Raw genomic sequence first — 15639 nt, forward strand, 5'->3', positions numbered from 1 at the left:
TAGTGTACTTCTATATCTGCCATCTAGGTCTTCATTTTTAATGACCACATATTAGTCTGTTATGTGGATTTACCATAACTTATTTAATCAATCCCTTGTTATTAGACATTTAGGTGAGGTTTATAATTTTATTTTTACAGTTAAGACGATGATGAACATATTGTAAATGTATATTGAATATTTTTCCAGTTATTTCCTTAAGTTCTGGAAGTTGAATTAATAGATTAAATGTTATGCAGTTTTCTAGGAATTTTGATGGCAATCTGTAGTTTCATCTTTAAATATGAAGGAAAAGAGATTGAAATCAGAAACATAAAAATCATTCAAAACCTTAAATAAATAAATTTCAGAAAGATCTGAAATGCTAAATGAAAACACACATAGAAGTATTTTAATTAGGGTCTGATTGTTAAACCACTTACACACACACACACACACACACGAATACTCAAAGTAATGGGTATAAGTGAGAGTTATTAAGTTTATGGATCAGCAAATGAGGTGATTTTCTAAATAATAAGCAAGAATATTAAAATATTGTTTTCTATACAATTAATAGTTCTTAAGAATTTAAAAAACAATAACTGTTATATTGATATCTAATTCATGTACCATAAAATTCATCCTTTGAGGTGCACAATTAAGTGGTTTTCACCATGTTCACAGAATTGTGCAACCCCTACTACTCTCTGATTTCAGGATATTTTTATAACCTCAGTAGAAACTCTGTACACGTTTTCACTCCCAAGTTCCCTGCTCCCCAGCCTCTGGCAGACTCAAACCTGCTTTCCTTTCCTGTGCATTTGTCTATTCTTGACATTTCATATAAATGGAATCATATAACGTATGGCCTTTTGTGACCGGCTTCTTTCGCTTGGCATAATGTTTCCAAGGTTCATCCGTATTGTCAGAACATCATTCCTTTCTACTGCCAAATAATATTCCACTGAATAGGTGTACGCATTTTGTGTATCCTTTCATCAGTTCATTCTTCAGATCTTGTCACCATCAAGCTTCAGATACTTCCGTAGGTCCCCAGACTGATAAGCATGTCTATTAAAAGCGCGTCTGAATCTGGCCCCAATGTGCTTCCTAGCTTCGTCTTCTCCCGTGCTCCCCACCCTGTGCGCTGGCACCCGCCGGTCATAATAGCGCTGCTTGCGGTTTCCTGAACGTCACAGGCACTCGCACTGCAGCGCGTGGTTTCCCTGCAACCCTCCTCCTCCCCTATCCTTTGGATGCCTTTCATTTGTCCTTCATAATTCAGCTGCCAGGTGTGTCCTCCTGACACACTAAGGAGAAGCTGGGTGAAACTTCTTTGATAATCTCCTGTACTTCTGTCATGACACTTGTTGTACTGTTTTGTAATTTGTGGTTTTCTTGACTTTTCCTCCACTATATTGTGAGCTCATTGGAGTCAGAAATTATATTCCACATATCTCTATAACTCTAGCAGCCAATCAAAACCTAGCACGTGGTAGACATTCAGTTGAATGTTTTCATTTTACATATATGTTCAGGAAAGTTTAATTTGACTCTTTTATAAACTAAATTAATCAATCCAGAGGTTTTGTAACTATGTAAACATACACTTTATATTTAAAATGCACGTGGAATTTTTCTTATGTTTAATTTGTTCATTTGCATTTTATATTAAAAATCTCAAGAACATACAAAGTAGCACTCATTAAAGTAAACCAGAACTTATATGTAATTCTAGTAAGGTTTTTAAAGTACACATTGAATTTACAATATATCCAATAGAAGACATTTTCAATGCAAAATATAACAAGACAGTTTCAGAAGCTGTACAAAATATGGTTAGTACCATATTTCAAATGATTTAAGAAGGAAATGAAGACTGTGCAGTGAAATTAATTTATAAATCATAAGTACACTTTAAAAACAAGGTGAGCTTTTTGTGCAAATAAAGATGTTATTTTTCTTAAAGTTGACTTGGAGAGTGGTGCCCTACTTAAAACACTATAATAATTTTTGAAGTTTACATGTACAAACTGTTTTTAATCTTTTTTCACTGTACTCTATATGAATGAAAAGTTTTTAAGTGGGCCTTGTTCTTGATCATAGAATCCTAACCTCTCACTTCTGACTTATAGGGTATCTTTGTTACTAGGGTTCAGCCTGATGGACCAGCATCCAACCTGCTGCAGCCTGGTGATAAGATCCTTCAGGTAAGACAGCCCAAAAGCAATATATTAAAGTGCCAACATTGAAACAAATATGTAACTGTGTTATTAAGTTGAATGTCCTGAATTAAATGATAAGTCCTCCTTAGATTTCTTATTTGCCTTTATTGTTTTGGGGTGAGAGACAGGTCAGAAACCAATTCAGTCTGATCAAATCTTACTTCCCAGTAGATGACACATGGTAGCTGTTCTGCATATTTTTGTTTCAATGAATGATTCTACTTGGTAATATGAGAAAAATGGATACATATAAGAATCTATGCATAGTTATCAAGTACATGTGAGAGAAATGAAGTACCTAAATAGGATAAGTATGTGACTTTAGATGAGGGAGAAGGGACTGGCACATATTTAATTTCTCAGCAAGAAGCTCATTGCTATTTGAATGCTGTGAAACCCGTGGTTATATCTCTCTAGTCTCCCTACGTAGATGTATGAACACAAATTTAGCTGTATGTAAGGTGACTTTTTAAAATATATTGTGTGATGGACAAAGATGCTCTAGCTTAAAGCTCTTCATATCAGGAAAGGGTCACTCCAGTAAACACTTAAGTGAATGCCTGGGATAATCTCATCCATTTTGCCTGATTGGCCCTCTCTCTTAAGTCACTTCCCATAGATGAGGTGCTTAATCATTGCATGCATCACAGGGAAAGGCTCTTAAGTATCATCTAGTTAAGATTCAGTATTTTGATTTAATGACCCCAGAAATTTCTCGCTATATAACTACATGGAGCTATCTGACACTGCAGATATTTGACCATTTAGAACAATTATGAAATGGTTTGACATAATTTACTGAAGACTTAGGGATGCTATAAAGACAGGCCATGTGGGACAGGAACCATCTAGTCAGACTGGCATTATGAACACAGTTACAAAAATACAAAGGCCCCAGTCAACTCAGATCTGAAGAGATCTTCTATCTCCTATTTACTGAAATCCCTCAGAAAGTCCTAGAAAAGTAGAAGCCCTATATAATCATGTGTGTGTGCACGCATGCACACGCCTGAATATTTTATTCTCAAGAACATTTTCAACTATCAAGAACATGAAAACTCAAGTTTTCAAAAGTGATAATTCTCTGCAAGACTCGGCTGCTCCAGCCTGTGGCAGCCTCACAGTAGAAACACCATCAACAGGTCCAAGTCCATTCCATGCAGGCAGGAGAACAAACCAGCAGTTGGTCTTTTGAGTTAAAGCATTGAAAGCAAAAAGACACATAAACTATTCTAAATATTTTCTTTACCACTTTATTATGAAAGTTCTATATTTTGGACCTCCTAACTAGACCATTGATCTTCAGCATTTTCTATCATGTCTATGGGACTCACATTCATTATGTGCAAAATGAATTATGACTGACATATCTGAGGTCCTTCTAGCTCAAAAAATTAAGTTCAATAATTTTATCAATTTCCATGAAAAATGGCCAAGAATAAACTAACAACATAACTCCGTAACACTCGGTAAATGCTGTTTAGCAAAGGAAATGGCTGGTTTTCTTCTCTACTGAATTTCGGAGAAATTATTTTGAATTCCAGAGGCTGAAAAACCTGTAGCTGGTGAATCTGAGATCTCTGACCTATTAGAATGCCAGGCTGGGTGGAGTAGCTTTCAATAGCTTGAGACAAGTTTGGGGAGTTGCCTTCATCCATGACAGAGGTAGCAAAAGAAGAATTTTTTCTTCAGATTCAGAAAAGAAATATATACAAATAGATAAAGATATGGTACATTTATCTACAATAGAAATAGAGATAGAAATGGAGACTGAGATGGAGAGAGAGAGCTATCCTGCAGAAGGGAAATGAGAAAGAATTAAGTTCCTCTCTAGCTGCAGGGTTAGAGCCCTCTTTTCTGACTATGAAATTCTAGAAGAGTTATATGTGGGGACATTGGGAATTGAGTATTTCTAGTCCTGAGAGATATACAGCAACAGCAAAGTGCTCAGAGGAATGAAGTCCTGGTGCCAGAAGTAGGACGGAATTATGAGTCCAATCAGTTGAAAACCAAAAATACTGTAGAAGAACTGCATTGAGATGTGCCTTCTCTTCACAAATGACTATCAAGGATGTAACATTTTTATTTTTTGCTGTAGAACTCATTTGCATCTAGTACAATAAAATCAAAGTCCATTTTCAGTAAAAGAAAAATGCACATAGACCTTAATCAAATAAAGTACTATATTTACAGTTTCATTTGTACTAATTGAAAAGAACAAGTGGCCAATGATACTTTCTCAAAGAAATAAGAATGGCTAATTCTAAACTGAAATAAATGCCAAAATCACTTGCTAAGAGGGAAAAGTATGTTTTTTTCTGTTCATAATACTATTGGCTCTTAGTTTAAAGGACGCTGGGAAAGAATGGATTTATATCGTTGACTTGCCTGTCATTTACAAGATCACTAGAGCATGTCTTTACTGGAGAGAATTTATTTACAAGCATTGATGACAATGTACACCCTGGAAAATCAAACTAAAAGGGAAAACAAAACAAACAAAAAAACAATGAATGAGCCCCCTAAGTGATCGCAGTTATTGGGTTTCATCTAACCCCATAGCAAATAACAAAAGGGATATGAAATAGCAAAAGAGATATACTTTTCCCAAACCTCCCCTAAACTCAGAATTTATTAGATAAGAATTATCTCTTCCTTTTTCTGTAACTCTTTTTACCCACTACTTTCTTTTTATTCTGCTCTGGTATTATGAGCATGTTACTTGAATTACGTGAAAGTGTGTGCATTAAGGGATAATGTTAATTAAAACACTTTGGGTTAATAAAACATACTCACATGATTTTTCTGTCATTTTACAATTCATCTTCCCAGAATACACACTCTATAAATAATGAACATGTTCAAATGACTTCCTGTGTTTCGTAAGTCATTTTGCTTTAAGACAACAGGGCAGAAGGAAAGAGCCTGTGCTAGGAGAGTTGACCCCTCATAGCCTTACTTTCTGTAGAAGTGGGTTACATCAGGGGGAGAGAGAACAATCGAAAGCACGTGGATCATAAAAAATGTTATTAGATTGAACCATGGGAATTTGCTAAAGTCTGACCACTTTTGAAGTAGCAGTTATGTTGGTTTAACATCATAGTTTCTTTTTTCTAAATGTTCTTTCTCATGCTAAAACGTTCAGTCTAATTCATTACACATTTTACAATTATTCAAAATATACTTAAACATTGAAAATTCATTAATTATAGTTACTCTGTTGAAGAGATTAATAGACTGTAAAAAAAAGAATATATTATACTTGATAGTTAACATAATTCATAGTTATAGCCTAAAGCTCTCTCGGAAGCATACTGTATACTGTTACATCACAGCGGTGAACCCCTATCCTGTTCATTTACCTGCTCCCCTTTTCCCAGACAAGGGCTTGACTATGGCAGGAGAAGAGATATCAAATCACTTATAGATAATTAGTGGCATCTAGATATTACCAGTCATCAAAACAGATATTTTCAAATATAAGGTATATAATTACATTACCCAAATGAATATAATTGCATAGTCTCTTCTACCTTGCCATAATTTTAAGAGTTTTAGAATTTGTAATCCAAAATGTATTCTTGTCTGTTGCTATACCTGTAAGATACCAAAATAGGATAATCAAAGAGACTATAATTCAAACAAACCAGATAGTTCCCTTTTTTTCTAGTCTTCAAAAACCTTGGCCCTACAATTCACATAGACAATTCAAGAAATCACGCTCAACAAATAGGTCTATCACATTGCAGTTAGTTCTTGGTAGGTTGTTGGGCTCAGAGCATCATATCAAGGCCAGAATCGTGGAGTTTGATGGCCACCAGGCCTGTTATTACTGCTCTGTTCCACAGCCACTGACAGTCCACTGCAATCCTGGTTAGTGTCTTACAAGGGGAACTTGTGTGCCCTCAGGGAGCTCATACCAGGGAGGCGCGATTAATGCATGCGGTCCTATCAGAAAATGAATAGAGTACTTGATTTTGTGATGTAACTAATAGGTATTGTAGCAGTGTTAGGAGAATGAACTGATTAACGTAAGAGGGTGTTTCTTGAAATGCCCAGAGGGGGACACTCATAAGCAAAAATCCAAGATGCTGCCCCTCCTGCTCTCATCTCATCCAGTGACTCGGGGCTTGAGTGGGAGAGGACAGACCTGTGTGGCAAGGAACACTGGGAACTGTGGAGCTCTCTGAGCATGGAAGGAATAGGGAACTGCTTTGCAAACCAAGGTAGGGAATTCATTCGTTAGAGATGTCCGTTCAACATGTTTGATAAGAAGAAACCAGGCATTCTAAAATCAGAACAGGGAAACAAGTAAATATCTTCATTTATTATCAGTTCTACATCTGAATTTCTAAACAGATAGTTCCAAAGTCTTCAGCTGAGTCTATGCTATCTTGATATATCCTTTTTGAGCCCGAATTCATGAAACATTCGCACTATAGTACATGTGTGCACTTAAGACAGAAGAGAAATTCTTTTATGTGTTTTATTCTATGAAGATATTTTTAATGCTACAGTAAAAGCCACTAAAACTTCAAACTTTCTCATATTTAAAAAGTGCACTATAAATTTTTTCATGTGAACTCTCTAAGACTTTAAGGCCTATAGTTCAGATTTTTGATAGAAAGGAAAAATTTTTAAATGACTTGGCATAGAATCAGTGTAGTATTGATTATGCAGTATGCTCAGCCCTAAATATATCCCAATACTTAATGAGTATTCTGCTAGATTAAAATTCTGAAATGGGAATTAATTCCAGGTAGTTACTGTAAAACATAATTTTAATTATCTAAGATTCCCAATGTTTCTGATAATGGCTGGCTGTCAGGAGTAGACAACATGAAAGCTTGCCCTTATAGCTCTAGTTTGGTTGCTGTGTTTTCAGCTGTTCCTATCTCAAGAGCTATAGGCATTCGAAGTGCAAGTTATTAATGTATTAACGTATATCTAACGTACCAAATATATGTGCACTGGCGCTTTATATGTTTGTCCCTTGAGTGTGAGTTTAAACCAAACAAAACTCACGTGTCCATGTCTCCAATCTAATCCATGTACCTTTTTTGGATTCTAAAAAGAGCCGCGCTGTCCGTATTGGATAATCTCACCAATGCAGTGGCCAAGCTTTCTCACAGACTCATTTTTAATAGAGCTTCAAATAATGAGAATACAACAGAATTCCTAGGAGACTTACAGCATCGTCTGGAGAATATCTGCAGTATAAATAAACATCCCTAATTTATTCACTTAACAAAACATTTACCAGAAGAAAATCAAAGATAAATCCAGGAAAGACCAGGAGGATGCAACCTAGAAACTAAGTGTGTTTTACAGTAAACTGATGAGCTGTAGCTGCAAAGCTCCACTTTTCATTGGAATAACAAATGTTATTTTCATTAACCCTCAGTCTTTTCATGTCTAAATTATGGAAAGGGGCAATTAAAGGAACATTTTGTGGCAAGATGTCAAGTGGAATTAAAATAAGGAAGGATATCTTCTAGAAATAATGAAGATTGCAGTAAAATGTTTCTTTACATTCTAAACCAGCTAAAGCCAGAAACCCACCCATTACATGTTTTGAAGGGTAAAATTGTCAGAATACATTTCCTTTCCTACATTGTTTTCTTATTAACTTCATTTCTACTTAATAAGCCACTCATTTATTTTCCATTGTTCATTACTTGCAATTTCCTCAAAATTGCACACATTATATTATAATCCATAATGGACTGTGTTTACATAAAACATGTATATAGTCAAATGTGGCAATATATTTTAAGATTTTATTAATTTAGCATGTATTCTCCAACTCATCTGTTGCATTAATATAATGCACATATTCAAAATATCAAATGCATAAATGTGAAGTATATGCATTTTCCCCCCCAAAGCATAATTGGATTTATGCTGCCTTGGATTAATATTACCTGTACCAGCCTTTATTTCCTCAGCTCTTCTATTCACACACACATGAAACAACCACAAAACCTCACTGGTTGAAATACTGTGATTCTTCTGGTCTTCATTTTAATTGGAAAAGCCCCACACAAATGCAGTAACATAATTCTCTGATTCCCTGTGGTAAGTTCTCAAGATGTAAGCCAGATAGCCATATTCATTTCAACAACAATATAAATTCACTTCACTCTTCTGTCTTAAGAGTGGAGGAAGGTTCTCTAGAACTGAGATGCTATCTTCTTCCACTCAAACCGCTCATCGAACTCCCTCTGTCATTGCCCACCCTGGCATCAAGCCTAACATAATGTTCCATATCAAGAAATAGCTGACTTAATATTAAAAAGTGAATTCATTTAATGAACATTTGTTACATTTCTTACAGTCTCACAACACCAAGTGAAATAAGTTGTGTCAAGATACAGATCGTTGACTCCTGTAATGTAAATTCCCACCTAGACATTAGCTGTGTGTGCTTGGATATTTTACATAACCTCTCTAATCTTTATATTTTCATCTTTTTAAAAAGTTAGGCTTGACTAAACAAAAAACAAAAGTTCTTTCCTCTGGCATTTTGTCCTATTCTCAAGGCTTAATGAAAATTATATTTCTTAATTTCAAGAAAGTAATAGTGGAGAAATATTAATAGTATGAGCTTATATTTATTGATTGATCGGGTATAGGGTGTCACGCCCTGTCTTACACATTTGATATATATTAATTCATTTAATAACTTTCTAAAATGGCATGCTTTCTGATCTTTCTGCGTCGTTCTGTTATTTTGAAGCCATTCCCAGGCAGTCGCTAGTTGCCATCTTTTAAATAGGCCTCTTGAGGTTCACCAAAGCTATGATTTAGATCCAAAACATTTAGGGGAACTAGAATTACAGAGTCCCCAAGTTTATTTAACTCAGTGATCTAATTTATCAATCTGTTTATTTCCTTCTGAGAAATGAGCTCTATGTTTGTGTTTCCAATTCTCGTTTGTACTTACAAAGCATGAAAACTAAAATCTGACACTTTAAAGTTATACTAAACGCTAAGTTATACGAAGGGTCTCCCTAACCTTGAATCAGAAACTGAACTTGAAGCCTGGTTCATTGGAAACAAACACAGATTCAAGGCCTGAGTTAACCTGGCTATGCCTTTTCCCTGCCCTCTCCCCTGTGCTATAGGAAGTTGGGCTTAATTGGGGCCACTAGGAAGTACTTGATTCTCTAGGATTTCCTGCTATCTTATGAGCCCTCTACCATGATCCCCTTCAGGATGACTCTTCCCTGCTCTCCTCCTGCCTGGATTTCTTGGAAACCAAGTTTCCTGTTCCCTCCCCTCAGTGTATTGGTCCCCATGAGAATCCCTGTCCTTTAGTTTGGCCATCAGGCTAGAGCCAGCTTTCTGCCATCCTTAGGAAGGATTGGGACCTGCTTCACCTTTCCCTCCCTCACTGCAGACAGATTTTCCCAGCTGCCCAGGTCTACAGCAAACACTATCTTTCAGTTCTGCTCTACACGTCCAGAGCTGCCTGCAACCATATCCTGCTCCCCTAGTCAGATTTCCCTTCATTCACATGCTCCCTTTCAACTTATTTTCTGATAAATCTCTGAGCATTTCATGTGGGTAATACCAAGCTGCAATACAACCTCTGTTGCTAATGCTGCCACTCTGACCTCCTTCCTGAACTCCAATCTCTTATTTCTAAATGTACGATCAACATTTCCGTTGCATGCTTTCCCAGCACTGCAAACTCCATTGTCTTCCCAACTAAGCTTTGCTGTTCGCCAGGGTTTCCATTTCCTGTGAAGGGCATCCCTTGCTCAATCAGGTGCCAAATTTATAGATTCTACCCTAAAAGGTTTCTCCGTTTTAATGTATTTCCTCTCAAGTCTCCTGGCACTGCCCTAGCAGATATTCTACTTTTGAGCGAGAAGGCTCACAAATGGCTCCAACTCAATCAAGCTAGAGTTAAAACTGTAAGATTGAGCCCTGCCCCAAGTGGCTCAGTGGTTAGAGGGACGTGGGTTTGATTTCTGGTCAAGGGCACATACCTGGGTTGTAGGTTTGATCCCCAGCCCCAGTCAGGCATGTGCCAGAGGCAACCAATTGATGTGTCTCTCTCACATCGATGTTTCTCTTTTTATCTCCCCCCTCTTCCTCCCTTCCATTCTCTCTAAAAATCAATGGAAAAATACCCTCATAATCATGAGGATTAACAAACTATTATTATTTCAGTGATGTATTGAGAGAAATAATAATAAAAAACATGGGTTTGGAAGGTGGTGGCAAGCAAACTGATCTCTGGGCACAACCCCCACTCCAACTCTCCCCTCTCTCCCTGGCTTTCTCATCCTCTCACTCTATCTCGCCAAACAAGTTCTGTTTAAATGTTTTACATATTGGGCTTTCTCTCTTCCTTTTGAAGAAAAAGATCTATGAGCTAACCCTATCTCCACATTAGCTTATTTTTATGGTTGCTTCTTATGCTAAAGCTTAGAGTCTAAATTCGTAGGTATTTTTATTTTTTAATTCTCACAAAAATGATTCCATACATGGATCATCTTAAAACTCTTTTCCCTTAATGGGCTGTTGCAGAATTTACTTGAAAGAGCCAATTGTTCTGTTCGGGGCTGGAGGAGACTCCAGGCTTGAGACAAGGACCTGTGATCTCTTGCTAATGACACTTGCCTGGTGTGAATACCAAGATACTCTTTTGGTAAATGCCTCAGAGAAGCAGCTTCCTTTGAAATTTTCCCTCTTCTTTCCTTCTGCTGAATGACCCTAGTACTTTATCTGTCCTGATTCTAATTTAATTCAGCATACACTTGCTGAGTGCTTACTACATGTTATAATGCATTTTCTGCATTATTCTTAGTTATGTCCATAGCTGTTTCCCCTTCTGGAAGGTCACTTCTGATGGGAGCCTCCCAGTTTCATCCATCTTACTTTCTATCCCCAGTGCCTGGTACAATGCTTTGGGCGCAGTCAGCATGCAACAGATATTTTTTATTGAAAAAAATGAAAACTTCAACATAGTGGATATGCACCATCCTTCTTTGAAGATCTTTTTATAAACGTATCATTCAAAATTAGCGGCCGTGATTAATTGGCTGTCTGGGTTTTGTACCACTTACACCCTTAACAGCACTATTATTTTGCAACTAGTAGTTCCTCAGATATGAGGATGGACCATGGACCACTCATGGCCTCCAAACACTAGAGCATTCTTTATCCCCAGAACACTGAGATATTCAAATTTTGAACAGGTTCCTGGAAGTTCTCAGTGGGCTTTGAGTTCATTGCAATTCTAGGTTTTGAGTCTACAGCTAGAGAAATTTGAGCACTCACAAAGTTATTTTCAAGATTTGACATTTAAGAATTCCATTATTAAAGTTAAATTTCAAAATTAAGGCATGACTTTTGGTCAGCTTGAAGGCATTAAGGTAGTTGTATAACTTCAAAAGTATAGTGGGATAAACATACTATATTTCACCCAAGTTTGCTACTTTCCTGATGTCAGAAGAAGGATGAAAGTAAAAAGCAGAATATGCCATATGCCGCTCTCTGATCCATGTCACCTTCTGATCAAAACAACATCACATGTTGTCTGTTTTTTACCATAACTTAAAGCAAGAAATTTGGGCTTTGAAATCACCCAAAATTCTACTCAGCTACTATTTCTGGCCACGGAAACAGCCAGTGCCAACTTTGATAGGCATTTTCATTAAGTAAATGTTATTAAATAACATCAATAGAGAAAAAGAGATTCTTTCACTTGAAATAAATTTGTACACATTTTTCCGTGAGTTTACGTTTTTCTTTTCTAGTATTTTCCTTATTCGTAGATGTACTATGGTTTTTAAAAAAATCAATATTTTAGGACCTTCTTTATCGTGTCATTAGCCAACAAATTTAGTGAACTAGTGATAAAATATAATTAAGCAGACAACTGTCACCTAAGTTATAAAGATTATACAGTGTTGCTAGAAGTGTCCTGCTGTTTTAAATTCAAAAAACCCAAAGGCAGTGAAATACCTTGAGTGGTTATTTTGAAATAAGCATATTTTAAGCAAGCATTAAAAAAATAAAACTACAATGGCAATGGGTGCCCCAAATTAGTATCGGTCCATTTAAAATTGAAAACGTGAACCAATTAACTGGCTCTGTTACCTGTGCTGTGCCAAGCAGCCAGTTGGGTGGACCCTTCGGAATCAACTGAGTCTCAGGCCGCAAAGAAAACAGTTACGTAACTGCCAGTCACTAAGCTTCCAAGTTTCAGGAGGGTTGTGCTTTATTTTGGCCTTCATGACAGCAAAGCTTTATGAGATCCATGTCTCTACTAATAATAAAAATCATTCCAGTAAAGAAAATCTGCAATTTAATGTAGAGAAAACCAAAGACCCATGAGCACTCACTACAGGGAAGGACATCCATTTTGTGACATAAATATCAAATAATAGCCAGTTTGAATCCTGAAATTGTAACCTTAAGCTAATTATGCTTAAAATGAATTTTGATTGCATAGATTGAGGATTCTTGCCTAGGAGACGGTGGGCACGTCCACGGTCACTAACATCAGTGTTTTAACCCTGAGGGATGGATCTCAGAGCTATTTGGGTGGGATTAAGAAGCACTGGTGTAGATAAAGAATATATTTACAGTTAACAATGGGGGGAATAAAAATGATATCTTTTAAAATGTGCAAGCTAAGAACTTTCAAGTGAGTCAAAATAAAATCTAACTCTACTGTACGTGTCCAGTCATGCTTTGTGTGACTGAAATATTTGACCATGCTGATGGGTTTGTATCAGTGATTTATAACAAGAAGGCACTAGTCCCGGGGACACTCAGAACCATCTCAGCTAAGTTCCTGTGAAACAAAACAAATCAAAACAACAAAACTGAATGACCGTATTTCAAGTGCACCTGTTTCTCACCGGTGCATCTCTGTAATTAGCAGAGGCTAAGACTACGCCAGGACAGCCCCAGGTAGGACATACTAGGTACTTGATAAATGTTTGTTGAAGTAATAAATTGAGTTGAAGCTGGGTGAAATTAATTCGTTCATTCCATAGTTGCAATTCTATTGTGAATTTTTATGGAACTGGTAACTTTTGGTTGCTTGATGCTCCCTTGAATCTTATGATTAGAAATCATGATAAAGTGATAAGTGTCTTGCATTGATTGCCCTGTTTTTATTTGCATGTTTACAGGCAAATGGACATAGTTTTGTACATATGGAACATGAAAAAGCTGTATTACTACTGAAGAGTTTCCAGAACACAGTAGACCTAGTTATTCAACGTGAGCTTACTGTCTAAATATTTTTTATAAATAGTGAAGATAACGTCTAGCCAGACCTAATGTTCAAAGATAAATTTATACATAGAGACAAATTTTGCCAATTGCTGGACCAATGGCAAACATTAGTGCCAAATGTATAATACTATATGTTAGCACTGATCATCCTTACAAATGTTAACTATATAAATATGATGTTCATGTGGTTATGTATTAGTTTTAATTGTCAGCCTCTGGCTGTGCATTGGTGCAGTTTTGTTTTTGGTTTTTGTTTTATTTTTAACCAAATAAGTTTCTTCTCAAAGTGGATTTCATATGATTTCGGAAGCACGGAAGCACACACAAGCTCTTTACAAATTCTGCTCTCCATCAGAAACACTGCCTCAATGTTGTATATGCCTTTATATAGAAAATACAAATATAAAGAATTGTGATTCCCATAAAATATTTCTAGCACAAGATCTATGTTGGCATATACACAAAAAAAGAGTATAGAGCAAAACAATATTTTCATAAACTAAACATCTCGGATTGAGAAGGAAAATATATCTTAAAATAAGACTTTACTATATGGAATCTTTTTCAATAAAAATTACATGATAATGCCTTATGGAAGTAACTGTACATATGGTATAAAGTGTTTCTATTTGGTTCCATATTAATTTGCTAAATTCTCATAACACAGAGTGAAATATTTCATAAATTAGCCATTTATCTCTAGGGCCTGAATAAAAATAGGACAAACTAATTTATTCAATGCCTTTAGCTAATTACAGCAGTTGCAGAGTTAAAACAACAGACTAATGGTCATTATAGGTCAATCTTTTCACCGCAGATTTAAGCAGTGGATGATGGGTGGCAGGAAAGGTATTGCTTTATTTCTTTCAAGTTTATATTGATTATAAACTGTAGCCCCTGTGATTTCTTTACTTGTAAATGTGGAATTTATTTGTGTGTTGCTTTATCTAATTTGCTACTTTTAAATAACTTGAAATGAGTCTTGGGGATTGATAAAATTTATCATTAAGAAATACTGCTATTAGAAAGTTATGGTGGGAGATTTAAAAACTTTGGTATTTAAATATGAAACTTCAAATATAATTTCTCAGAGCTATAGTCTACCTGTACTATTAATTTTAGTGCCTGTTTTTGTGGACAAAAATAGAGAAAATACTTTTGTTTCAGAAAAGTTTCAAAGTATATAAAATCCTGAATTTTGTCCGACTGGAGAGAAATACAAGCATAGTTAATATAGACTTAGTTATTTTTACATCAGAACTGTTTTCCCCAATCAATGATCAATTCACTTTATAATCCTTTAAACACATTTCTTTTATATATTCGTCATTAATTTGAAATCTCAGAATAATTTCCCAGAGTTGGTTGTATGAATTCTCTCTCATATTTCCATATAGCTCTTTTTAATATATATATAATAAATTTACTTTACATGCTAGTATTTCAAGTCCTCTATTAGTATTTTCACAGTAGTATCCCATAATGATGTCACTGAAGCTCTGAGAGTAATATTTGTAAGTTAAATGTTTTATGGGGACACTGAAAATATTGTATTTTTGTAGGATCTATTAAAATGAATGTCACTTATTAGAAGTATAATGGTATTTTTTGGCAGTAGAATTTGTCACTTGAAGGCAAATGATACTTCACTTTATAGATGATGCACTAATTTTGATGTTGCTTTATGTCAGGGTGACATTATACCATGATTTTATAGAGTTTGACATTTAACAAATGATTAAATGATTGGCCTATTTAATATGTTTCCCAGGAGTAACTTTTAAATGCATTTTAATATATTTACAGTTTCTGACGAGAAATGTTTTTCAGAGCCTAATTTTCTTTGTCCTAAACTTGCACCGAACCACCATATCCAGCTGCTATTAGAGGATGATCGTCATTAATCAAGACAGAGGCCCTCACTGGCCTCCCGAGACCACTTAAAGGAAAAACAAACTCAAGGGTGTAGTTTGGTGGCAATGAAGCAGCTCAAATCATTCCATCAGTTTCATTTAATCTTTTACGGTAGAGGTGGGAGAAGAGCCAGACATAGGCCCTCCCAAGTCTTTTTTCTTATGTCAGGTTTCCACATCCACCCCCAGGCTTCAGGAGATGCTTCTGAGGCACAAAGCTAAGAGGACCATGATCCTAGCGAACACCTCCACCC

The 15639-nt window shown here is 36.0% G+C and overlaps 1 protein-coding gene across 2 annotated transcripts in view; it reads left to right on the forward strand.

The window, feature by feature from the left end:
- The window catches only part of LRRC7 (leucine rich repeat containing 7), a 293661-nt gene extending 278455 nt beyond the window's left edge, over positions 1-15206 (forward strand). For both annotated transcript variants that reach the window (XM_087820512.1, XM_087820513.1), the window contains 2 exons: positions 2118-2192; positions 13367-15206. In XM_087820512.1, the coding sequence (XP_087676638.1) occupies positions 2118-2192; positions 13367-13474 (183 nt within the window). In that variant the 3' untranslated portion in view covers positions 13475-15206. The remainder of the gene's footprint in view (positions 1-2117; positions 2193-13366) is intronic.
- The last annotated feature ends 433 nt before the right edge of the window (positions 15207-15639 follow it).

Source organism: Miniopterus natalensis, chromosome 9, assembly GCF_054644295.1.
Source record: "Miniopterus natalensis isolate mMinNat1 chromosome 9, mMinNat1.hap1, whole genome shotgun sequence".
Classification (NCBI taxonomy): Eukaryota; Metazoa; Chordata; class Mammalia; order Chiroptera; family Miniopteridae; genus Miniopterus; species Miniopterus natalensis.